The sequence below is a fragment of the Dipteris shenzhenensis genome, chromosome 24, assembly GCF_047967505.1.
Source record: "Dipteris shenzhenensis isolate YYH24624 ecotype China chromosome 24, Dip_SZ_1.0, whole genome shotgun sequence".
Lineage (NCBI taxonomy): Eukaryota > Viridiplantae > Streptophyta > Polypodiopsida > Gleicheniales > Dipteridaceae > Dipteris > Dipteris shenzhenensis.
Genome location: NC_141619.1, coordinates 50763881 through 50789611, shown reverse-complemented (window position 1 = coordinate 50789611; position 25731 = coordinate 50763881). Strand labels below are relative to the sequence as shown.

General features: G+C 43.5%; 1 protein-coding gene and 1 non-coding gene across 2 annotated transcripts; one reads left to right on the top strand and one right to left on the bottom strand.

Annotated features, from left to right (window-relative positions):
- Positions 1-252: 252 nt before the first annotated feature.
- Positions 253-412, bottom strand: LOC147886736 (U1 spliceosomal RNA). Its single transcript, XR_015543373.1, has one exon. It is a non-coding gene; the product is annotated as a U1 spliceosomal RNA (small nuclear RNA).
- A 23336-nt stretch (positions 413-23748) lies between these two features.
- Positions 23749-25458, top strand: LOC147886735 (pentatricopeptide repeat-containing protein At5g27110-like). The gene has a single exon (XM_087395312.1). The coding sequence runs from the start codon at positions 23749-23751 to the stop codon at positions 25456-25458; it is 1710 nt and encodes a 569-aa protein (XP_087251438.1).
- The last annotated feature ends 273 nt before the right edge of the window (positions 25459-25731 follow it).

Below are 25731 nucleotides of genomic sequence, written 5' to 3'. Positions count from 1 at the left end.
ATCATTAGACAGACCCAGGTACTGATGCATGGTATATATATGCTGTGACCCATGTACTCATGCATAGGCGGTGTGGAACCTGACGGGATTGATAAGCCAAAAAACCGACGGGGAGGCCGTACCTGGGTTTTGCAAGCCATGCTGGCATGCTCGTGTTTTCGAGATAAGAGATGCAGATTTACAAACATGGGTTTGGCAATTCGAGACTTGTGCTTGAAGCTCAATCGATCGTCCAATTTGACCTTGCTTTGGAAGGGGGCCGCGCGAACGCGAGCCCCCGCTGCCACAAATTACGACGTGCACTCTCCCCGTAGGGAGATGCTAGGGTGCAGCCCATCCGTAGTGCAATGGAGAGGCCGACCCCAGGCCATCGGCCTTCCAGATCACCGATAGACCCCGCCCAGGTAAGTATGTATTCAGATCACCCTGGGATCGCTTTAAGAAGGCTCCCGACCATCCCCCCGACCCAACCTCTATATGGCTTTAATAAGCGCTTTCCACGTGGCATCTTTCAACCCCATAGCTCCTCTGGCCTTTAAATGGGCCCAGGCATCTTTCAGCTCCCATGTAGAAAATAAGTAGAACATTGGTACAGTCTCTGTTCTAAGTCAATGTCAAGTTTTGCATCTTCATAGAGTCTACAAGTTTTGGATGTTGTCGAGCACAGTGTCCAGATTCTTATAAATTACCTTCGGTAGTATCAACCCTTCATCTCTTAAGGTTAACGCATCAAGGCTATAAGAACTTTTCAATTATACATGTTGATTCATTGATTTGCCAATATAATGTCAAAGTAGGGACCATGAATTTCGAGTGTCCCCACACATACAAAGATACCAATTAGCCGATTTCCTTATTACATTTTGAGGAAATCGATTCAAGTAGTCGTACTCCAAAATTAATGTTCTTGATAAACACTTTCACTTAAATAAAGTAATAATTTAATTAGGATCACCTCTTCCTGAAAATATTAACATGCATATGGATAGGAACCATACGCACGATCTTCTGGCATGGCCCCTAGTTGCTATATTCTGCATGCCATAGGGTAGTCGCTCAAGGATTCATGGGAGGAAATCTCCCATGTGGAATCCAACCGGACATCCCCTCAATAGTATGTACGCCCATAAAGTGTGGAATCCAACCCGTACATTCCTTCAATAGTATGTATGCCCTTACACTGTGGGTAATTATCGGGACATTTAGTGAACCATATCTCCTCAATCTGATATGGTGTCCAAGATGCGTTTTTATTGGTTTTGGGCAATATATTACTACCTTTATAGGGTAGAACATACTCAAAGCTTGAAGTAATTGAGATGTATACATACACTTGGTGTTTTTCACTTTTTATTAAGTAATTCAAGCCTAGGTGGTGTTTAGTAGCATCTATGCCAAAGGTTTCACTGCTTATGTATATGATAACACGCCTAGGCCACACAAAGAATATATATGGCCGGATACCTTGTTCATGGGTTGAAGTTTCTCAAATAGAGGTTTGAGGTTTTTTGGGACATGTATTCCTCTAGGCTACTACAAAGTGGCATTAAGGGACAATGGCCCCTTGCTGCCTAATAGTAGGCAAGGTTGAGATATAATATGGCTAAGCTTTGTATGCATATTAGAGTTTGAGGACCCATGCTCCTCCTTAATGTCAATGAGATCAAGAGCAAGTAGCTCAAAGTCAAAAAATGTGTTTTTAAATCTTTTATCAAGTGTGGTCATGCTTCTTTGGATTGCTTAGCTTTTGTGATGATTTCCATGCCTTAATGGGCATATTCGTCAGGAGTGGTTTTTTCACTTGAGCTCAAAGTGAATCTTGCAATCTATCAATGTACTTAACACCAATGAATTTATGCTCTCCTATCTTGCATTATAGGCATGGCCTCTTACTAGAAGACTAGTTATTTTGTAGGGGAAACTAGGATGGACTTGTTAATCATATAGTCGAGATAATGTAACTTGACATCGTCAAGAGTTTACTTGATATTTTATGTAGCAATTCAACGTCCCGAATGATTGCAATGATGAAAGTGACCCAAGTAAGATTCTAGCCCTTGATGCAACTAAAAGCAGAACCAAAAGAATTGGGTCCGCAAGAGATTGTAGTGACAATGGTGGCGATGAAGCCGTACCTATTGAACAAAACAACATGCCTGGAGATAGAAGAAATTCTAAAAAGACACAAGGCCACAAAGATGTACCCTCCACCAACATGAAAGAAAAGAATGGTCCAAAGGGAAAGGCTAATCAAGGAGCAAAAGGAAACAAAGGAGTTACGAATCAAAGAACACGAGCAAGGTTAAGTGAGGATGACCAACTTGATCTAGGTAAGGCTTTCCGGGATGACAACTTGATATTACTGCATGGCTGCCACAATTGATGCCTCTGGCACTACGTGCGGCCAGCCATCGGCCACCAGACACTCTAGTGGGTCACTATAATTCTACTGCCGCCACTGCCTCTACTGAAAGTCGCTGCCGTCATATCGTCTCCCACCACCTCTCCTCACCATTGCCACCTTGATTTTAATAGGCCCACCCAACCTGGGGCACTATGCAGCAGGGGAGAGAGAGAGAGAGGGAGAGAGGGAGAGAGAGAGAGAGAGAGAGAGAGAGAGAGAGAGAGAGAGAGAGAGAGAGAGAGAGAGAGAGAAGAGAGGAAAGGGAGAAAGAGAGAGAGAAGAGAGGAAAGGGAGAGAGAGAGAGACAGAGAGAGAGAGAGAGAGAGAGAGAGAGAGAGAGAGAGAAGAGAGGAAAGGGAGAGAGAGGAGAGAGAGAGAGAGAAAAGGGCGAGAGTTATCATAGAAACTAACCCTTAAGTTGATCAAATTAACCATAGTACATTAGGTTAGGTTAGTGTTCCTTTAAGGGGGGAAAAAAGAGCCCCTTATTCAAAAATTGACCATTTTTGTCCTTAATTTAAGGCCTTTTTTCTTAGTCATTTGAAGCCCAATTTGAATCTTGTCAAAGCCCACCTTTCACATAATGGAAGATCATCTTGTGAAAAAGTTTTAGAATACATTTCCCTTCATTTTGAACATTCTTTCCAAGACCAATCATTGCACCAAATTTTGGCTCATTTTGAACCAAAAATCACCACAACTTCAACAACACGAACCAAAATTGATTACAGTCTTTACCAATAGGTTTAGCCATTCAAAGGCAACATTTTTTCAACAATTTTGAGGATAATTGGGCAAATTTTCAGTGTATTACTCAAAACAACAATGCTTCATCATCAAAATGGCATTGTTCACCAACATCATCATATTCCTAGCCTTATGCAAGTACAAGCGGGTCTTTGCCGCTACTCTACACACACATTGTGTACTACCTAAGTCCATGTTGGCACAAAGACAACATACTCCCAGATCCATTTTATTACCCATCCTTGGGTTATGGTTTATTGTGATCATGGAGTTGTAATGCCATGCGTCTAATCTAGTGATTGTGGAACTTGTGTCATCCCAGTTGATTGTGTTGTAAAGCCTTGGCACCATACAACTTTTGCTCTATTTCCAGGTGGCCTGTATCCACCATTTGTTCAAACAGAGATACGGGGCGTGCTTCTAAGAAAATGACTCTTTGATAGAATTGGCTTGTCATCTAAGCATTGATCTGTTCATTGGGATCGAAACTGAGTGGAGGCAAATGGCGGTCGAGGTGGCTAGGGACCTCCAGAATGTATTCCAATGTTTTGCAAAAGATAGCACTTTGGCAAAGGATGTGGTCAATGTTGCCGTGCATTATTTGCTCATGTTGTTGAAGTGCTCGGATCATTGTGCCTTGGATATTCCATTCCACACCAGAGTATGGTTCGATCATTGGCGTATTAACGGTGTGATCTTTACCCAAAGTGTGTTTGTTGGCTTCCCATCTGTGATGTCCTGGAAGAAAATCAATTCAGACATCCAAGATTTGTTAGGATGATTCTTGCACATATAAGATACCATGGTGTTGGAAAGAACAAACAGGTAAAAGGACACAATACGAAAAGTGCAAAAGCCACTAAGGTGATTGCTTCACAAAAGAGAGAGATGAATCGACATGATCATACAAACAAGACAAAGTAAAGATCATGTAAATTTAAGTACATAGAGTTTAATAATGTTTTATTGGATATACATAAGCTAGTATGTAAGGTCCAAGCTACAATGATGCAATTTCATGATATGCAAGATTGGAAAAGTAAAATTTTATTTATTTTCTTGAGCTAAATTTTTTTAAAGGTCATTCTTGAATGGTTTAGTTTTCACAATTTTCAAATTGTAGGGACGAGCTTGTGTTTGTCATAAAGTTAGATGAGTGCAAAGTTGTGAAAGGTCACAAGTTGGAGAGAATGAGAATTAGAGTTATGAACAAAACCATTGAGAATGCAAATGATTATTGAAATTTGATAAGAGTTTTGTGTCTAATCAAAGAAATTTATTTGTTGGCTGGCTACATTTGCTCCCTAAAGAGAGACACCTCTGCTTCAAGTGGGTCTTTGAAAGATCTCCAATTTTAAGTGTCCTAGATGCTCAAAATGAAATAGTGTTGCTTCATGCAAGGGGACTTGTATCTTTTAACGCTGAGTGGCATATGTTAGGAGACTTAAAAACATTGAAGTGCATGTTTGGAGTGGAGACAAGTGAGAACAACTAGAGTTTGACATTTTGACATTTGCAAAACAATGTGCGATCGATTATCCCTAGGATTATGCTATTCCCTTACCTTCATTTGATGATTTTAGCAATATGATTTGGGTACTCTACCTAGCTAAGAAATTGAAAGCCTTTGACAAGTTCAAGAAATGGAGGGCCAAGGCATAAAAGGATTCAAGAAAATAAATAAAGAAGCTCTACATTGACTAAGGGGGAGACTTCACTTTAGAAGCCCTTAATGATCATTGTAAGAAGAATGGAATCAAGAGGCAACTAACCACAACTTGCATAACCCTAAAAAATGGGGTTGCAAAAACAAAGAGCTGTATAAAAGTGGAGACACAATTACCTATCCTAAGCACAAAGAACCTTTCCATGGCCTATAGGTGAGGCCTTTCATGTAGCCACACATATCCTAAACAAGAAGAAGACCAAGTATCAAGGTATTTAAGGGTAAGACTTGACATTGATGGGGGTTGGGCCACCTAAGTAATGAAGATACTTCCCACTTGGTGGATGCCAGTAGGTATTAATAGTTGCTCAATATCCTCATTACTTTGTGATCACATTTTAGAGCAATTTCATAGGCCCTTGTAAAAAGAGTATTTACCGCTGTCGGAAGCCTCAAGTCAATGTACCAAAGTGTCGGTACAGTTAAAATGACTTATGGGTCGAGAAGCTCAAATCACTGGTGGAGGTCACAGGAGTCTAAATCTGAGGAAAAAATGCCAAAAAGTAGCCTAAAACTGCTTGAAATCGCCTTTTGACAAGTTGTATGGACTCCTGGCACTGTAGAGGCCCATATGAACGTACGTGAATCCAACTTCCATCCCTACTTTCAATATACAAAACACCTAGACGTTGTGCATAACATGGAAGATTTGATGGATCCAAAGGACCTCATTGTGTGGATGGAGATGTTCTTGTAAATAAGATGGATAAAGTTCAAAGGGTGAAAGTATGTGATAAGAATAATGCAAGTGTCAACATGTGGGCCAGTTGTGATGGAAAAAGATGCATCCAGTGAAGTTTTCACTGAAGATATACTTGCTGCAGTGCAGTTTATGTTGGCTTCAAGGTGTCAAACATGAATGTTTGCAGCTTTTTGGTTGGGCTAATATGATAGGATAAAATCTGTATATATTTTTCTCCACATAGATTGTGCATGAGGGTAGACACTGAACACATGATAGTGTTAATTTGCGGGTTGTGTGTGAATAAGCCAATGTAACTGGCTGCACATGTAAAAGACCTTTTTATTTTGAACTTGAAAGACTAAAAGTTTTTTGCAGGGACTTAATCTCTCTTAGAAAACCTCAACATGCAAGTTCTACTTGCAACTCCTACATGCAACTTCTGCATGCAAGTTCTACATGTAGAGAGAGAATGTCTTACAATTCCTACATGCAGAGAGAGAAGCTCTCCAACTTGTATAAATACCCATAATGGAATGAAGCTCGGACTCTTTGGGGCATTGTGTTGAGTTCTACTTTGGTATTCCAAGCAATTGTCTCAAGTGTCCATGCTTCCTTGCACTCCACATCCAAAAGCATTTCCTAACCTTGCAACTCCTCCTCCCCTCTCCTCCAACCTTGCAACCTATCCTCTCCCTCTCCTCCTCCCCCCTCCTCCTCCTCCTCCTCCTCCTCCTCCTCCCTCTTCCTCCCTTCTTCTCTCTCTCCTTTCCCCCATGCTCTTACATCTTCTTCCTCTCCCACTCCTATGCTCCCCCTAAACTCTTAGTTCCTCAACCCTTAACCTCCATGATCTACGAGGGAGACGAGTTCTCCACCATGTACCCTACCCTAAACCTTGGATCCTCCTTCTAACCCTTGAACCTCTTCTAAACTCTGGAACCTCTCTCTGAACCTTGGAACCTCCTTCTAAACCCTAAACCTCCCTCTAACCCTTAAACTCCTCCTAAACCCTTTAACCCCCAATGAAGGCGAAAGCCCTTTCACACATGCTTGCACTATGTTTGCTTACCACACTTAAGCCTACAGTCTCTCACTGGAATACGAACCTAAGGTCCTAAGCTATACTTTTACTACAAACGACAACACCGATATATTTGTAGGTGACAAAAAGCCTCGGAACCCTACATACTGTGAATACCTTGTTCTTCCTGCAGAAGCCGTGGGAAAGAGCCAATAGTGAAGTCGTCTCTAACTCCACTGATACACATATGCAAAGCCTATAGAATCATCAAATGCACTAGACAATAATGAGGGTGATTTGCAATGGTTTTGAGAAAAACCACTATCCCTAACATGTGCACAATGGAAAATAAACCAACAAGCAAAAAGGAAAAAGAAGAAGAAAGGAGTCAATGTTAGATATCAATGCTCTACTCTCGTGTAACTACGCGGGAACCAGCTAACTCTACTTCTAAGCCCCCCATATGAGGAGAAGGCATTTGAGTAGCTCGGTTATCTAGTAGGTCCTGGTTTGGACACCAGATGGGGGCCATGTGTGGCCTGACGGCTGGACGGCTTCAGATAGAGTTGGCACACTGCCAACTAGGCTACATGCAAGTGCAGGAAGGCATCCCATAACTGACCGAACTGAGGGTAGACGGAGCATTTCTCGGGGCAGCCCACTCTTAGGTTGCGGGGCCCGTTTGGAGCCCCAGATGATCCTGGATGGCTCTGGGCCAAACGGAGACCGTAGGATAGTTGCTCTATTCTGCGCCACAGTTCTAACGTGTGGTTGGTGGCCTATTTTGGGACTGACCTCCAGTCGGCTGTTTTGGGATGACTGGGTCAGTCTCCCAATTGGGTCTAACCGACTACGACTGGTGGCTATATAAGAGCAAGCCCGTGAAGCCCATTATCATCACTGGCTACAGCAACCCTGATTCCTTAGCATCCAACCTCCGTCCTCTACTGTTTCCAGCACGCCATCGAAGCTTCTCACATAGGAGCACACGGATGGGAGGCAGCGCCATCTATTGTATCAGTTTTACAGTAATCAAATTTTTGATTCTCCATACTATCTGCTTTTCTCTCTTGCATACAAGATCCTGTTATCTGTTGAGCACAGACGTATTATTTTCTTACATGGTATCAGAGCTTGGGCTCTAGCAAGAAGATTTGGTAGTGTGTTTCTATTTGCGAGCAGATTGTGAGAGATGGCCTAGCCCGCAAGACTGCGAATCCCACCGTTTGGCAAAAGCGGAAAGTTGGATGGCACTAACTATCCACTCTGGAAGTTCAAGATGAAGACCATCCTAAGCACATACGAGCTTTGGGATACTGCTACTGGGATGGACGTGAAGCCGGTTGCAAGACCGGATCTAGCCAAAGGGGGACGAGCATTTTCTGAGCGAAATCTTCTGAGCGTCCGAGCGAAGGAAAAAAAAAGCTTCCAACTATGCATAAATATGGCAAAAATCGATCAGAAGAAAACATAGTTTCACTTAGAAATATGCAAAGTATTATAGCAATGCCTATTTTATACAAAAATCTTTAGGTGAATCTGTAGGAATGGTGAGAGCATAATGGGATGGCTTTTGAAGAAACCCACATGTAGAGTAGACTTTTCTATGAAAATTCCCTTATGATCCTTCTTACAACTTTTACTTAATAGGGGGTGACATTGAAAACCCTCTCTCAACCTATCTTCATGAAAGAGTTTCTTCAAAGAAAACTCATTGAAGCAAGCCATCCAGGTAGTTTCGCCAGCGAAACCCCTTTGAAGCAAGTCTCCCAAGGTAGTTTCGCTGGCGAAACTACCTTGGACAGCACTTTTAAAAGTGACAACTTTCATATCCAATGTCCAAATATAGTCATTCAACCACTCAAATTGATCGGAACACCCCATTTGAGCACATCTATGGAGTTATATTTTGGAAAATCTTTCATATATAGTATTAAATATTACATGTATTTTATGAGAGTGATATATAAGCCCAAGTTAATACTTATCTATAGTAATTTAAACTTCTTTAGAAACATGTCCATAAATATGCTATAAAAACACTAAAAAGATATTGCCATATGATATAAATGTGTTAATAAGTAATTATATATGCATAGTATTATTACATTGAGAGTAATTATGAGGAATGTTTCTTAAAGGAATCAACACTTTTTTAAGGTAATAACAGGGGTACAAAGGGATGTCTCTAAATAAGATAATTATGTTGTGTAAAAATGAATGAGTGACTAGTCTGTATATTTTTATGATAAAGGGATCTAGTTCTAGTGAAAATAAAAGTGTAAAAACCATGTTTCCTAAAGAAAAACATTTTTAAAAATCTCTTGAAAAACACGCTCGGATAAACTTGCTCATAGGTTTTTGCTCGTAAAATTGACGCATCCTAGCCAAAGCAGGACAACAGATAGTACCAACTGCGGATGAGATTCTCGCGTGGACAAGAAGAAATGTAGATGCGCTGTGTTCTATTGTCTGCAGTGTTAGTGATTCTGTCATGGCGTTAATTCAACATGTCACCACAGCGGAGGAGGCATGCATGGTCTTGAAAAATCAGTACGAGACCACAAATCAGACACGGATTCAGAATCTGGAGACTCAACTCGCGAATGAGAAACTGTCTGAGTCTAAAACGGCAGAGAATTTCATCACCAGGGTGAAGAATTTGCGCGATCAGATGACTGCGATTGGCATCACCATCACCAGCAAGAATCTAGCATGAAGGTGCATATGGATGCCATCAGCTAACTTCACTACTACTATGTGGGTGTGCTCGAGCACATATTTTTCCCACTTCACCCAGCATTCCTTAGTACAAACACTCACTCCTGCTCCCCTATTCAGGATGGCATCCACCTTTTGGTTCTGGTAGGTTATGGGGATATCTGCATTAGTATCATCACCTTCGAAGTATTGGCCCAACTTATTGATGGGAACCTTGGGTTAGTTCTGACCTTCCTCTTGCGATTGATCGGCCTTGGGGCTAGTAGGTCCTAGGGGTAGGAATCGTCCATTCATCCAGTTTGATAGGTCTCACCAAAGGGTAGGATTCCTTCTTAACAAGGAGACGATCAGCATTTTTACCTCGGTAGAAAGGAAGGCCACCAACCTGACACTATTGCATGGTTCTTGAGAGGTCTCTCTACCCACTAATAGCAGATCCTCAAAACCATAAATGTCTCCTTCTTCTTGTAGGTTCTACAATATTGGGTCCTCTTGGCACATCCACTGCATCAAGTTTGGAGCTTCTGATTTACCGAGGCTGGAAAGTTCCTCTTCCTCTACCCTTTCTAGTACCCTAAGTGCCTTTTCTCCTCTATGAGTGGCTAGGTGGACTAGTTGGATGGTATCTGATCCTATGCTAGCCTTGAGTCTATGCTCGAACTTTTCCTGGCATTCCCATACCAAGTCTTGAGCCTCTAATATATACTGTTTTTCTATGGCTGGTGGGTCCAGATAGGTCCCCTTATACTAAGGTGGGGGTGTGAGGCCTCGGGCCTACACTAGCTTATTTGCATCCGAGTATGGAGGCACACCCGAGTCACTCTGGGAGGGGGTCCCGCCCGGAGGTAGCAAGGGTGGCTGTCTCCTCATCGGAGCCATCTTGAATGAGCACCTGGTTGGCTCCTTTGCCTACCCATATGGCCTTCTTGGACCGGGTTTGCTATGTTGAGACACCCCAGGATTTTGTTACTACTGCTACCTGACCCGATTTAATACTTAGCAAGTTAAGGCTAGTGCTCCTAGGCCGGGTGGTCGAAGTTGCTGGTCTTCTCAAGGGACAATCCTTGAATAAATGTTCTATTCTGCAACCAACACACAAGAGTGGAACCATCAGGGTAAGATTCTTGTAAGGCTAGTCCTTTAAGAAATGCGGCCCTTGGCACTTGAAGCATGACACCGAAAGGTTTGCGGAGCCCTTATAGGGGCACTCCCCTGACCTGTGCGGTATAACATTGGATCAGAGGCCTTTGCGTGATGAAGTGCATGTCTTTCACCCTCGCGCGATCAAGGGGGCTCTCTGTAACATTGGGACCTGCTGATCCTCATGTAGGAGGTAGTGACTTAGGGTGGCAATTCCTTCCTCATGAGGGTAATAGTCGAGGTGACCATGGTTTAGTGCTGGTTCCTCCCAATCATTGGGCACTTCCTCTACCAATACTTGATTGATGGGAGTTATATAGGGTGAGGGAGGTTGGGGACCTAGTATGGGTGGTGGTAGGGGAGACTATTGTGCTCTGTACTACCTTGGACTAGCCAAAGGGGCACCTTGTGCATTTATAGGGTTAGGTGGGGCCATGAGGGCTAGTGTGGGTCTTGCTTGGTACATAGGTTGGGGTAGGGCCCTTGAGAATCTGCATTGGGAGGTGTCATGGTTCTCCATCTATGACAGTGTGCATAGTAGAGGGCTTGCCTTGCCCTAAGGTGGGGGCACTCATTGGAGGGATGCTTGCCCTTGCATAGCTCGCACCACACGTTGTCTCTCCATGGAAACAAATGGGGGTTACTTGGCACCTCCTTGGAGGTCCCTAACTTCCACTGCTAGCCTAACTGATTCAGCAGATTTGATGCCAGCTAGCTCATATCTAGGCTCTTGGGCTTGTTGTTCTCCTTCTTGGTAGGCTCCACACTGGAAGACCTTACCAATGATGATACTTCTGATGGGGTTGTGCTTTTGTCCTAGGTAACTTTGTCCATCATATTATCACTTATACGGATAGCCATCTTTCTGCATAGTTTGAAGGAAGTAGGATTCATAACCATTAAGTGGTCATGCAGCTTCAGGTCTGCCAATCCAATGAGGAAGCGGGGCAATAATGGTTTGTCACTCATATGGTTCACAATAGGAATTGAGGCATTTGATTCTGGATATGTAATCCCGAAGAGATTCTTTGTCACTTTGCTTCACCTCATATAACTGATTAATGGGGCTCCACTTTTGTCCATTGGGGGTGAACCCTACAATGAATGCTTTTTGCAGCATCTCCCAGTTGACCTTTTCTTCTAAGTTGAGAGCCCTATACCATTGGCCTGCCTTGCCATGCATACTCAGGCCAAATGCATTCACCATTTCTAGATCTCCAGGAGCAACAAAGGCTTTGCATGTCTGCTCTAATCACTCCACATGGGAGACTAGATGTCCTTTCCCTAGGAATTTGGTCATCAACTTGGAGATGGCTATGGGTTCGCTCCTCGAGGAATTAGTGATCCCTACTACAAATATGGGTGCAGTCGAGGGTGGTGTGTCCCCCCTTCCTAGTGCATTCACTAGGATGTGCATTGCCTCATCTGATTGCATCATTTGGGAAGCTAGTGGAGACGGTGCCGTTGTGGGCCTAACCGGTCATAGAGGTGGCCTCAAGCCCTGGCCTTGGTGGCGGGATCCACTGAGTTTTTGGTATTGGCATTGGGGATGAAGCACCTGGCCCTCCATCCATTGGAGCAATATCTGCGAGCGAGAATGGTCAGGCTCCAGGAGGGGGCGGGTTATAGGACATCTGCATGGAGGTTCCTTGCATTGGGCGATAGGGTGGAACTTGTGGCGCTACATAGCCGGCGAAGGTCGGGGGCACTTGGAAGGTCGAAATTTCATAAGAATTCCCCCCATGAGAACCTCACATATCTCCTTGACTAGGGTCTCATTCTGCAAAGTCCCTCATATGGGTCTTCATCATCCATGCGTTCCCACTGAGGATGCGTTGCAAAAGCTGTGGGCCTCGAGTCTACAAAGGTGGTTTCTGTCCCTGTCTATGGCTTAGGAGCCGATTGTTGCTGGCCTTCCCTTCCCACGGACATACTGGCAAAGGGGTTCTCCATGTTTGCTGTGGGCCAACCGTCCAAACATGTTGGAGATCGTACCTCCTAACCTAGACGCTATGGAAGGAGCAGAAGAGTTGGGTGGAGCCAAAGTAGTGAAAGGGGCTTTGGAAGCTCTCGGACCCACGGGGCTTCCAAGGGTTTTGAAAGCCCTCGGACCCATGGGGTCTTGCATTTCCTTGTTCAAGCTCTCCGTCTTGTTGGAGCTAGATGGATCCTTCCGTCAAGTCCCTAACACACTAAGTGAGAGCTAGAAGCCGAGCTTCCGGTTAGGACCGATCCCAAACTGGGGCGAAAGGTGGCTGAGCATAGCTCGAAACACTATCCTTGGCATGGGTTCCTTGGACAAAATTCTTCCAGATCTCAAGTGCATGTATAAGATCTATAAAGTGGTACACTCTGGCTGAAATTTGAATTCTGTATTTTTTGGACTACCTGTGAGATATCCCGACGATCGTGGGGATAGGGCTAAGGAGACAAGCGCAGGGATGAAGCTAAGGCAATGGTCGTAGGGATGTGAAGTGACAAGTATCGACGGGATGGAATGTAGGTGGTATGCCCACGGTTGTGGGGTTAGAGCTAAGGCTACAGGCAGTGGGATGTTAAGGTCAACGGGATGTGAGTTTAGCGATGGGCATGGGGTTGACAGTAAGGCAACAGATCATGGGCATAAGCTCAAAGCCACGGGTCAACGCCTGTCAAACCGTTGGGATCACTGATTTCGATATGTATTAATTAAGGTGGTGGGTTAGACGGCGTCACAAGTTAGGTCATGGGGATAAGGACTACACTGGTGGATCAATGATTGTTTGATTGTGGGGATAGCACTATGGCGATGGGTCAACGAGTTAACGCTATGGCGATAATATGACCCGTGGGGATAGGAAATGTCTGGGAACACAAATTTCGCTAACTTCTGTTTGGTGAATTCTGGTGATTTCAGAGTTTCTGTGCCAGTTCTGAGTCTTTGTGCGTGCTATGCACCACCTAGACCACCTATACTAAACAGAAAAGAGCAAAAAGCATCAGCTTTGTGTGCATGAATGAGAGATTTCTACAAGTTGGGTTGTTCACCCTCAAGAACCATTTCAAAATTGAGCCTCCAACTCCATTTTTTAGTGTTATAGTTAGGATTTGCTATCACACACACCTTAGCAATCTTATACACTACCTTCCTATCACTTCAAAACACTTACAAACATAAAACACAAGCTTCCCATGCTCAAAATTTCCTTCCAAAAGAAAATGATAGTTTTAATCTCATTTCCGTCCAAACATACACTCCTTCACTCTTTCATCTCCTACAACCCCACTAACAAAGCTCCAAGTTAGCTTCAAACAATGTGCAATGGGTAAATGACGAGAGAAGGCAAATGCAATGCAAAAGCATACCTTGAACTCCCTGGCAACGGTGCCAAAGATGTGTGGTTTCAACGGTGACTCACGTGTCCTGGGGATCTTGAAGGAATGCCGATGGAGCATCCACTCCAAGCTACTCCTTGTGAGAGCAATGCAAAGCACGAGCCATTCACATGTGTCACTCAAGTGGTTCCCAAATTGTTGCAATGTGTTTCCACGAGAGAAAGAGGGAAGGGGGAGAAGGGGAGAAGAGAGGGGAGAAGGGAGGGAGAAGGAGGAGGGAAGGAGAGTGTGAAGGGCGATGGAGTGGCAAACACAAGGGCAACAAGAGAACATTCAAAGACACTCTTGGAAGAGGAGAGGGAGCTTGTATTCCAAACTTGTGCATACAACAATGAAGACCAAAGTCAACCATTTAGCCTTCTATACAAGTCACCTTTTGAAGGGAGGGCCAACCCTTTTCCTTTTTGCACTCTCCCTTTCTTTACATTCACAAGGCTCTTGGGCCCATAGGGTGCCAAGGCGTCTTCTCTATCCTTTCCTTCCCTCTTCTATTGTTACGTCTCTCCAGGTGTCGAAAATAGCACTTGTGTTAACCATATAAGAGCGCTTGGGACAAACCTGGCATTAGGAGGTGCTCCTAATTGGGTCCCAAATAGTGCTTGTGTTAACCTCGCCATCTGAGTCTTAAGCCATCTGAGGCTCGAAACCTAGATTGGCGAGGTCGATCTTCAGCCATTTGTGGCTCAAACCCATAATGCATGTAACTGTACTCCCTCCATGGCTATGACCATTGAAGTAAATCATGAAGCCTAATCACCTCTAATCACTCATTACCATGCATTCTGCAACTGTACTCTCTGTGGATGTTAACACTATACTACTTGACTTTCATTGATGACTACATCAGATATTGTTGGGTCTATTTTTTGAAAGAGAAATCTGAAGTCTTTTCCAAAATTCAAGAATTCAAAGCCATGTTCGAGAACCAGACGGGTAATATTGTCACTATGTATGTAAGGCTGTTTGCAATAGAACTCTCTATACACACATGAAATAAATGCATTTCGTTTGGAATAATTATTTTCTCTTGCACAACTTCAACGTTCATATACTAAGCCTTCTGAATCCTCTCATGAAAATATTTACTTGACTTGGATCGCCTCTTTACTATTTTGTTATCCATTTGGTCCGCGTGAACATGACTCATTGCTACAACACTCCTTAGCACACATGCTCTCTGCACGTGTAGACTATCATCCTCCTCAAGCATAAAACCTACTTGTTGCAACTGCTCCTTGTCATGTGTTTTAAGTCCCAATCGCAAACTTCCACACCCTAGGTGAATGACCAAGATATACTGATCAACACTCTAGGTATGGGGTCTAGAGGTATTGCAAAACCACACAAACTACTCTTTGATACGATTAGTATGTTCTCTTACCCTTGAAGCAAGGTGCAGGGACACCCTCAGCCGCACTTTGACCCAATACATTTTTGAGTGCTCCACACCTAGTCTTTGTTTTTGCAATAAATCCAAAGCATGTGACCACACTACGGGGCTCTATTCTCCTGATAGCCCAATTAGCATCATGCATAGCAGTCTAGATTGTCATGTTCTTGCACACTAGATGAGCCTGGTCTCCTCCTACTGATCTCCTCCCACCAACAGGCCTCTTGCTGGTAAAATAAATATACTATGGCCTATGACTATCATGCATCATCATTGTTGCAAGAGTGGTAGAGACTCTTCTCCTTCTAATCTAGATGGCCTTTACATTTCAGGTGTTTGTAGGCTGGCTTCTTCTGAGCCACATCAACAAGCTTTTTTGTAGATACATTGCTAGAATCACCAATCATCATCCTCTCCCTCAATTGTTCCAAACTAGGTCATATCCCTAAATGTTTGCCATTCATGTAAGCATTATACTATGCACTTTGCAATATAGATAGTGCCAAGTCTATAGCACTGGCCTTTTACAAGCTTATATATCTAGCATACCCATGAGCATTGAGCAGCCCACCTATTGGAATGCTTGGTCTGACAAATTCACTGTCCTTATTTTGTTCAAGAAACGACCCCCCACTAGGAAACCCGTACATCCCGCCATGCTAACCAATTCTCAAGGTTAGGCAACTCACTGTCTTTCACGTGCAAAGGTGTCCACCATTTCCTAAGAGCCTCCTTGCAGATCTCTGCACTGGCATCAGATATTGCTCTATTCCAATTTTGGCACAGCTACTTGTGCTCTTCTTGAAATGGTAGCCTAATGCATCTCCTTGTGTGCTCTATAATGCTAATCTCCCAATGGAAACTACATGTTCTCTCTTTACCTTCCATTACATTGGAAGTACCCATTGTATACAGTCCTAACCGCAAGCCAATTTGCACCCGCACCATCTGCCATGACACCTCTAAATTCTAGTAGAGGGAACCCATTCTTTATTAATTGTTCATTGAACAGTTGCCAAAACTTTATCTATGCACCATTGTCCTCAATCTTGAATTCATATGTAGCAATCATTAGGAGCTCTTTGATGAATGGGTCATAGGATGTCGGCACCCATGGTGGACCATCCTCTAACTCGTGGACATGATCAAAATGCAACCATTGCTCACCCAAGCTTCCACCTGGTCTCATTCTTCTAACCAAGTCAAGTCCTAATCCTGGATCAATAGTGGACATCTTAAAGACATGAGCCTGTTGATCATCTAAGAGTTCCCCAAGGAAAAGAATACTTTGCATGAATGGATATCTGCAACACCATTTCAAATCCAATAATGCATCAAACCCATTATACACACCTTCAATTCCATGTCTACTTGATTGAATAGCTCTCTGAATCCGCCTTCTTTGTGACAATGGTGTAATACCTCTTGAAAACTAGTCTCATCCAACTCCTTTGCAGCGTCCTCTTTTCCACCAATCAACATAATATGACAATGTCTTTGGCAACACTAACCTCAATATTTTTGCATGATGTTGAGAGACTCTTTTTAGCATGTTCTTATATCATATCATCCACCTTTTTTTTTTGCCTTGAATACAACCCTCATACACTGGATCTCATGTGCTGCACACCTTGTAGTGTGTTCTTGATCATGTGGGATGCAATAATAAATGTAAGCATTGTATTGCACAACACATATCGGTATCTCACCACAATGAATACAAACCAAGGTACCACATTCTCCATCAATCAGACCTACTAGACATGCCTTTCTCTATTTTCCCTTCCAATGTGTCTTGTAACAAAGTTTAGTTTGGTCCATGTAAGGACAGTCTAAATTATAGCATCTCAAATATCCTACACATCTACTTATTCGGACTATTCCATTGAAAGAGTCTTGTGAGTTTGCAGAGTAAAGTGTCCAAACATGGCCATCAGACATTTGATCCATGCCAACCATTGCAGATCTGTGAGGAGAAGGTGGAAACTCCAACACAACATAACCATGATTGTACTTTATTGGCAACTCCAACACCTGTTCTATACTTTTAGTAATCAAGAAAGAAACATACAAAGAACTATGGAGTGGGAGGCTCTTGAGCAAGCTAATCACACTTACCTTGTTCCTTGATTTGGGAGTGCTGAGACAGGTTCTTGAAGCATGACTATGGAGAAAATTGTAGTAGAATTTGGCTCCAATTTGAATCCAAAATCTTCACCCTCCAGTACCATTCGTTGATGAATGATTCCTACATCCTCCAGTTCTATTTCCTTTTAGAGAACAATGTTGCCACCTTGTAGACCAAAGAAGTCTCTAATGTGCAACAATGAAACTTTACAAACAACAGAGTCGTATCTGATCTCCAACTCTTGGTCACCATGTTTGATTACAAAGAAGGAAGCCATTGGTAGCATAGATATTGTGAGTTGAATAGTCAGGGGAGAGAATGGAGAAAGATAATAGCAAAGGAAAAATGAGATTGTGAGGATAACAGAGGTTCAAACAAGCAATATAGAGGGAGACAAGAAATTCAAAGAAGATGCACGAATTCTTCTCACCAAAACATTGTAAAGTGGCACGATAGGCACGTAACGGCAAATTCTTGTTTGGATTTATCAATCATCAAGATGCATGTGGTAGGAGCACATTTATGTTTTCAAGCATCCTCAATTATGTTCTAGCATGAGCAAGGCTGACAATAAAGGCACTGTGGAGAAGGTTTAGCAAAAATAAAGTTTACAGCACACAATTTGAGCACGAGCTCCATTTCTGCAATGGAGTTAATTACAAACATTAAGCACCATCCAAGCCACTAGCCACCCTTATTCCACTATCACTCTCAATCTATCTCTCACTCTCTATCTTGAGGTCCTTATGATTAAAGCACTCTCTATCTCTCACTTTCCAACTCTCAATAGAGTATATCTCTGTATCTCTCTATATCTTTGCAACTTTCACTATCTACCAGTCACTCACTCTCTCTGTATCTCTCTGTATCTCCATGTATCTCTCTAACTTTCACTATCTACCAGTCACTCACTCTCTAACTCTTGATTGAGTCTCTCTCCCTCTTAGACTCTTTCGCTAACTCTCACAATCACTCACTAAGACTCAGTAAAGTCTCATTCCCTCTCACACTCTTTATAACTCGCACACTCCCTAAACTCTCGCTCTGACTCTCACTCCATTGCTCACACTCTCCCTTGCTCATGCTCTCACATGTGCTCATGCCCTCCATCACTCAAGCTCTCGTATTTGCTCTCACTCTCCATCGCTCACGCTTGCTCCCCACACTTACTCTAGATCCTCATTCACTCATATCCCCACTCACTCAATCTTGCTCTTATCCTTGTTGCCTCACTTGCTCTCATGCTCCCTGTGCTCAGCCCTGCTCGCATACTCCCCGCCCTTTCATACTCCCTCGCTCTACCTTGCTCCCATACTCCCTACCCGTCATAGTCCTCCCTCTCATGTTTCTTATACCGACCCTTTCCCCTTCGCCCGTAGTCCCATACTCCATCCATCGGCATTGCTACCATACTCATTGGTTTGATTGGTGCACCCTCCCTACCATCGCTTGGTTTGATTGTGCGCCTCCTTCCCATCACTCAATTGATTTGACTGGCAAGCCCTCCTTGCACTCGCTAGGCTAGTTGATTTTACTGCTTCTCCATTTCCACTTGCCAGGTGAGTCTTTTATGGTTCTCTATTTCTACGCCTCTTGTTGGTATTGTTCTTCAATATAACAAAGATAAACAGCCTAAAAAACTCAGCAAACACCTCTTCAACGAGACTGGATGTCGCGGGCTTCTGGCAGGCCTATTTGCTCATTTTTTTGGCCTAGAGCAAGCTGTCAATCCAAATACAATGATGAAAAATGCCATTTCTAAGCACCAAAAAAGAAAGCAAACTGCGATATTACCACCTTCATGGACCCTACTTTGTCTTATTTTTTGGGTGCTTGATATGGATAGGAAGGGCTTAGGCAAATAGGTCTCCAAGGGCAAGCAACTCTTATTTTTTGGGTGCTTGAGGTGGATAGGAAGAGCTTACACAAATAGGTCTCCAAGGGAAAACATGTCTCCACTTTTTTCCCCTTTTTAGGGATTCATCAACTAAGTAAGTGCACATTTTCTAGGCATAGGAATCATGGCTAGAAAGCCAAAATAAAAGGCCAAAGGAGGCTCCAAGGCGGCCATGACATCGCAGCCTCCTTTGGCCTTTTTTAAAATCATTTGGCTACACAGAAATGAAGTCTACAAGAACCACAAAAAAGGGGCAAACAGGTCTCCAAGGAGGCCGTGATATCGCCGCCTACTTGGAGACCTATTTGCCTTAATTTTGTGGCCCTTCTAGGGCATACGAATTAGCATTTTTGTTCATTTGGTTTGATGGAAGGAGCTCTCAAATGAGCACCAAAAAATTGACAAACAGGTCTCCAATAAGGTCGCGATATTGCAGGCTCCTTGGAGACTTGTTTGCCAAATTTTTTGCCCATTTGAGGGCTGGGTCAAATGCTTAAATGCTATGTAAGTGTCATGCTTGGATAGCAAAAAATGAGCAAAGGAGGTCATTCGTTTAGATGAAAGGAGATCTCAATTAAGTGTTACATAAGCTTCATGGTTGGATAGAAAAAAAATGAGCAAAGGAGGTCCTTGTTTTTAGACGAAAGGAGATCTCAAATGGGCAAAACAATTGGGCAAACAGGTCTCCAAGGAGGCCGCAATATCACGGCTTGATATCCAAGGAGACCCATTTGCCCTTTTTTTTTGCCCATGCAAGGGCTAGGCCAAATAATTATGTATCATGGAAGAATAGCCTTTAAAAATAACCAAAGGGGGCTTGAAGGTGACCACGCTATTGTGGCCTACTTGGAGTTTCCTTTGGCCTTTTTTTTTGGCCATCTGCTTGACCAAAAAGGGCTGGCTTTAGCCCCCAAACAAGCTCAAAAATTGCACACCTATTCGACATTTCTTTGCATGATTGCCCTTTCAGATTTTGCCTACTTCAGATTGTTTTTTTTTGAAGTAAAGGTTTGAAAGCCCAAAAAAATAGCAAAGGGAGGGTCCAAGGAGGCCGCAACATCACGGGCTCCAAGTAGCACCCTCTAGGCATGAAAGGGCTTGCTTTAAATCTCATAGTGTGCCAAAAAATTAAGCAAATTAGGAGGATTCTGTGACATCATGGCGTCTTGTATGCCATGTTTATTCATTTGCTTGCAAAGGAATCTACAAAGGAATGGGCTTCATAGTATCTCTATTTTCTCATTCTAATGGCATTGTAAAGATTTGTTTATTTTCTGTTGTTATTTGTGTTACTTTTCTACAGATGGAGAATGGGGAGGGTACAATGCCTCCAACTAAGACAAGGGGGAAGGGTAAAGAGAAAGTAAGTAGTATCACCTCCCATGAGGGGAGAGAGAAAAAGGAAGCAAATTGTCCAGACTAATACAAGGGAGGGTGAGGGAGATTTGGGAGTGGATATGCCTGTGAACACAGAGGATACTACAAATGTTCATGACATTGAGGTGGTAGGAGATGAGATTGATTTGGCGATTGAGGATATTGGCTTGGATCTTGTTAGTGGGGGAGATATCATTTCAAAGATTAGACTCCTTAGTTTAGATGTGCCCCAAGATCCCTCTTTGCAGACTCATCACCTATGCTAGAGTGAGGGGCTTAAGGAGTGAAGTGGCTACACTTAAGAGTGTGTTTCAGTATGAGGAGTATCTCCCCAAAAAGGGAGCTTTCATAATTTCCATTTGCACAAGGGGTGGGGAGGAGATGGTGGTTACTCCGCCAAAGAAAGAGTCTTGGTCTCGGATGTGGAGAGAGGTCAATAACATGTTTGAGAAAGAATTGGAGTACATGCCAGATTTGCATTATCTATGGAATAAGATCTTCTATGTGTAGGAAGGCAACCATGGGACAATGGCATGGATGTTTGTCATAGAGGAACCTTACAGAGAAATAAGGGCAAGACACATACGTGTTATGTGCACATTGATCGACCCACGGAAGACCTTTGAGATTGCCCTACTTGCGAGCTTGCAGCGGATGAATTCGTAAGACCCAAATCATTCTATCCTATTTTTTGATTAATTGTTTTGATTTTTTTACTTAAGCTAGTCTTGGAACTCTATTGATGTAGATTGAATGAGGATATAATCATCATCATAAAGTTGAGTTTAAGGGATGTTCTCATTAATGCCAACCACATTTGCGAGTGCAAAGCTTAGGCATTTATTAGAGTAACTTCACAAGAATGCCAAGTCATTACCAGTGCCAGGAACAGGAAGGTGAAGGGAACTATAGGATGGTATCCTCTTAGTGGAGGGTATTTGGCATGTCTAGTTTTCCAGGTAAGCAAGGTATTTGTGCCTCTTTTGATTAGAGTTTGTTTTGGAGAGAGAGAGAGAGAGAGAGAGAGAGAGAGAGAGAGAGAGAGAGAGAGAGAGAGAGAGAGAGAGAGGCCTGTGAGTGTTTTGTGTATGTGTGTGTGTGCGCGCGCGCGCGTGCGCATGTGTATGTGTGTGTGCGTGTGTATGTGTGTGTATATCTATTTATGTACATGTAATGTGTGTGTGTGTGTGTGTACCCACATGAGGATGCGTGCATTCACACACAACTCTTCTTGAAAATAAGGTTCTCCAAAACTGTATTTGTTCAATTTTAGAAGCTCAATTGAATTAAAGGCTTTATTGTTCAACTAAAAATTCTTGAATGTGTGTGTGTGTGTGTTGGTATCTATGTAAATGTTTCCCCCCAAAATTTTCGTAAAATTCCTCAAAGTTTGAGATTTATAAGTGAGACCTTAAACTTTATTCTTCGAAACTAAAGGCAATCTATGTTCCCAACTTTGAGACCTAGTGGAGTGGGTCCCTAACCCGTCGTAGACGGATGATGCTTTTAAAGAGACAAAGGTGTTTTAGTGCCTATGTGTGTGTGTGTGTGCGTGCATGAGGGAGACAGTCAAAGGAGAGAGAGAGAGAGAGAGAGAGAGAGAGAGAGGATATTTTGTGTGAATACTTTGCCTCTTGATCAACATCACAAGGACCTAGCTGAATGATTGAGGAAACTTAGCGTAGAACCAAGCATTAAAGATGTTTTTAAGATCCCACCTTTAGACCCAGTGAAGGGGGTCTCTAACTCGTTGTAGACGGGTCATGCTACTCGTTGCCATAATGAATAGGACAAGGAAGAGGCAAACGACTCGTTGAATGTGTGGGAAGGCTTGGAAAAGCATGCCAAGAGCCATGTACTTACCGCGTGTAGTCCCAAGATCCCGTCCTTTTCGCTTTGCAAGGGACTCCTCTCGGAACTTTAGGAAACCGAATGAAAGCTTTTGGAAGAGAAGTTTCTCCAAAAGAGAGAGGTGGGACAGATGTGGTGAGTACATTGCGTTCCGTCAAGAAATTTCCTGCCGGATGTTATCGGAATCAGGGGCAAATGCCAAAGCGAAGCTCAAGAAATTTCCTGTCGGACATTATCAGAAGTAGGGGCAAATGCCAAAGTGAAGCTCACTGGAACCTATCGGAGTGACGAGGACATATTCTATTGGATATCTCTCCACTAGTGGACCTTGAGTCCGTCAGTGTGTCCGTCCCCACCACCATCCGACCATGAGGCCTTCTCTGCCTGAACCATGCCAGTGCCCACATCCAATTGCCACGTGCCCACATAGTTTCTTGCAACTTTCTGCTACCAGAGAATCTGTACGTAGCTACAGCACAAAGCAGCCATGAAAAAAACCCTTGTTGATATCCGTACGACGAGCAGAAGTTGCAGAGAATTTATAGCAGCTTCGAAAATTTCTTGTTGATAATATCCATCTTGGAAGAACGTGACGAGCAGAACTTGCAGAGAATTTCTTGTTGATAACAAGTGAGTAGAAGTACTGGTGAGCACTGCCTTTACTATGGGAGGGAGGGAGGGGACGGGAGGGAAGGGGAGAAGGACTACTCGCGAGGGAGGGGGGAAGAGGAGGGAAAGGGAAGGAGAGAGAGACAGAGAGATAGAGCGCTCGCAAATGTAAGTAGAGCGCTGCCTGGAAGGCTGTGGTAACAAACTGGAGACGAGCAGACGTTGCAGAGAATTTCTAGCAGCTTCGAAAACACCTTTCTGGTAAATCTGGAAACAAATAGTAGCAGATATGCACCAAAGCTCACAGAAGATGCTGTTCAATTCTCTGAGAAAACGCCGCAGCAGCAGCAACACAGTCAGGAAAAGAACGACAGTTGCTTTTGACGTCCAAAAACTAGGCAGATCTGTCACAATAAGCAGAAGTGATAGCGGAGGTAGGACGGAACGATTTTGGAGTTTGTGCATTATCTTCTAACCGACCCTTCAATAAAAATGATAAGAAAGCACGATGGAAAAATATAAAACACTTTGCAGCAGAACGAAGTATTCCAGAGAAATGTGACCCGTGAAATAGAATGAGTTCACATCTCTGCTCAAACCGGCTCTGACTTTCCTCGTCGCTCTTTCGAACCACAACTCCCTAAGAGAATTGCCTCAAATTTAGTGTCTCAGCTCGAATGCGCATTTCGAACTCGGGAAAGTATTGGATGCAGGGATCATTCAAGGAGTTTATCGATCGGCTCGAAGGCACTGGCTTTCCGGCGGATCCTGCTACATATGCTTGTCTCTTGCGATTATGTGGGACTGCAAAGGCCTTGTCACACGGCAAGCTCGTACATAACCATATCACTAGACATGGACTCGAGAGGAGCGCATTTTTGGGAAGCTTGATTGTCCAAATGTATATTCAGTGTGGAGCCCTAGACGATGCACATGAGTGGTTCAACAAAATGTATAAGAGGAATATGTTCTCGTGGAACTTCATGATTGGAGCTTACGCTCAGCAAGGGCAAGCAGAGGAGGCCATCCGACTTTACGACCAGATGCTGGGGGAAGGGATCATCCCTGACAAGGTCACCTATTTGTACACCCTTTCTGCATGTGCCAAGCGTACAGCCCTGGCCAAAGGTAAGGGTATACATGCCCGCATCATGAGCACTGGAGTTGAGTCGGATGTTATCCTAGGAAATGCCCTCATCAACATGTATGATAAGTGCCATTGCCTAGAAGGTGCAAGAAAAACATTTGAGAATATGTCAGAGCAGGATGTCATCTCTTGGACTTGCATTATTGCTGCATATGTCAACCATGAAGAGGGTAAGACTGCTGCCCAGCTCTTTGACCGAATGCAGCAAGCAGGAGTGATGCCCAACAAGGTCACCTTTATCGGCGTTCTCGATGCTTGTGCAAGCCAGATGAATGTACTCGTAGGCAAACGATTACATGTCCACATCATGGGCAGCAGATTTGCATCAGACACGATGCTACAGACTGCCCTTTTCAACATGTACGGCAAGTGTGGTAGGATGGGTGAGGTTTTGAAAATATTTGATGAGATGCTTGAACATGATCTAGTCTCATGGAATGCTATCATTGCGGCATATAGTTGGCATGGACTCGGCAAACAGGCGTTTGAACTTTTTGTTCAAATGCAGCAGGCAAAGGTGATGCCAGATAGAGTCACGTGTGTAGGTATCCTTGATGCATGCACTGGCCAGGCTGCCCTACTTGAGGGGAAGAGGATGCACAGTGTCATCATGCAAAGTGGCTTTGATTCAGACATCATTGTGGCAACTGCCCTTGTCAACATGTATGGTAAATGTGGGAGCTTGGAGAATGCATGGAGGTTGTTTCAAAAAATGGACAAGAGGAACGTGGTTTCGTGGACTGCCATGATTGCTGCACAGGCTCAGCATGGACACGGCAAGGAGGCCCTGGTGCTCTTTGAGCAGATGCAACATGAAGGAGTCATGCCAAACGAGGTTACATTTGTTGGTGTACTTTCCGCATGCAATCATGCTGGTTTAGTGGATTGGGGTCACAACTGCTTTGTCTCCATGGAACAAGAGTATGGCATTATGCCAATTGCAGAACATTATGACTGTATGATTGACCTTTTTGGGAGGATCGGGTGGCTGGATGAGGCAGAGGAATTAATTAATAAAATGCTGCCTCAACCAACAGTAATGGCATGGATTTCATTGCTTTCTGCTTGCGTAAATCATGTAGACATTGAGAGAGGAGAACGTGCTGCAAAGAGACTGTTTGAAATGGATCCTGATAACCCCACACCCTATGTAATGCTATCAAACATGTATTATGTGGCGAGAAGGATGAGTGATGCAGAAAAGGTGAACTCTAGATTGAGGGGACAAGGTTTAAAGTGACAGGTAGTGTCATCCTGAACAACATGATTGGCTGTCTCTGAGAGCTTAGAAGGGCAGGCTGGGTCCTTTTTATTAGTCATTGGCTTGCCCATGATATTGCTGATGGACTTAGCAGAGTAATTTTGGTGATGCCTTTGGCAGAGCAGATGCTTGTATTGGGTTTTTCCTTTCTTCTGGTTTTGTGCTCATGGAGTTCTCTCAGTTGGCTGCACGGGCAGCATCGGACTGTCAAAAATGCTTTCAACTTCATGAAAAGATCCTTAGACATCACAT

Bases quoted from the DNA above. Each gene is read 5' to 3' on its own strand.
- LOC147886735 (XM_087395312.1), top strand. From the start codon at position 23,749: ATGCGCATTTCGAACTCGGGAAAGTATTGGATGCAGGGATCATTCAAG.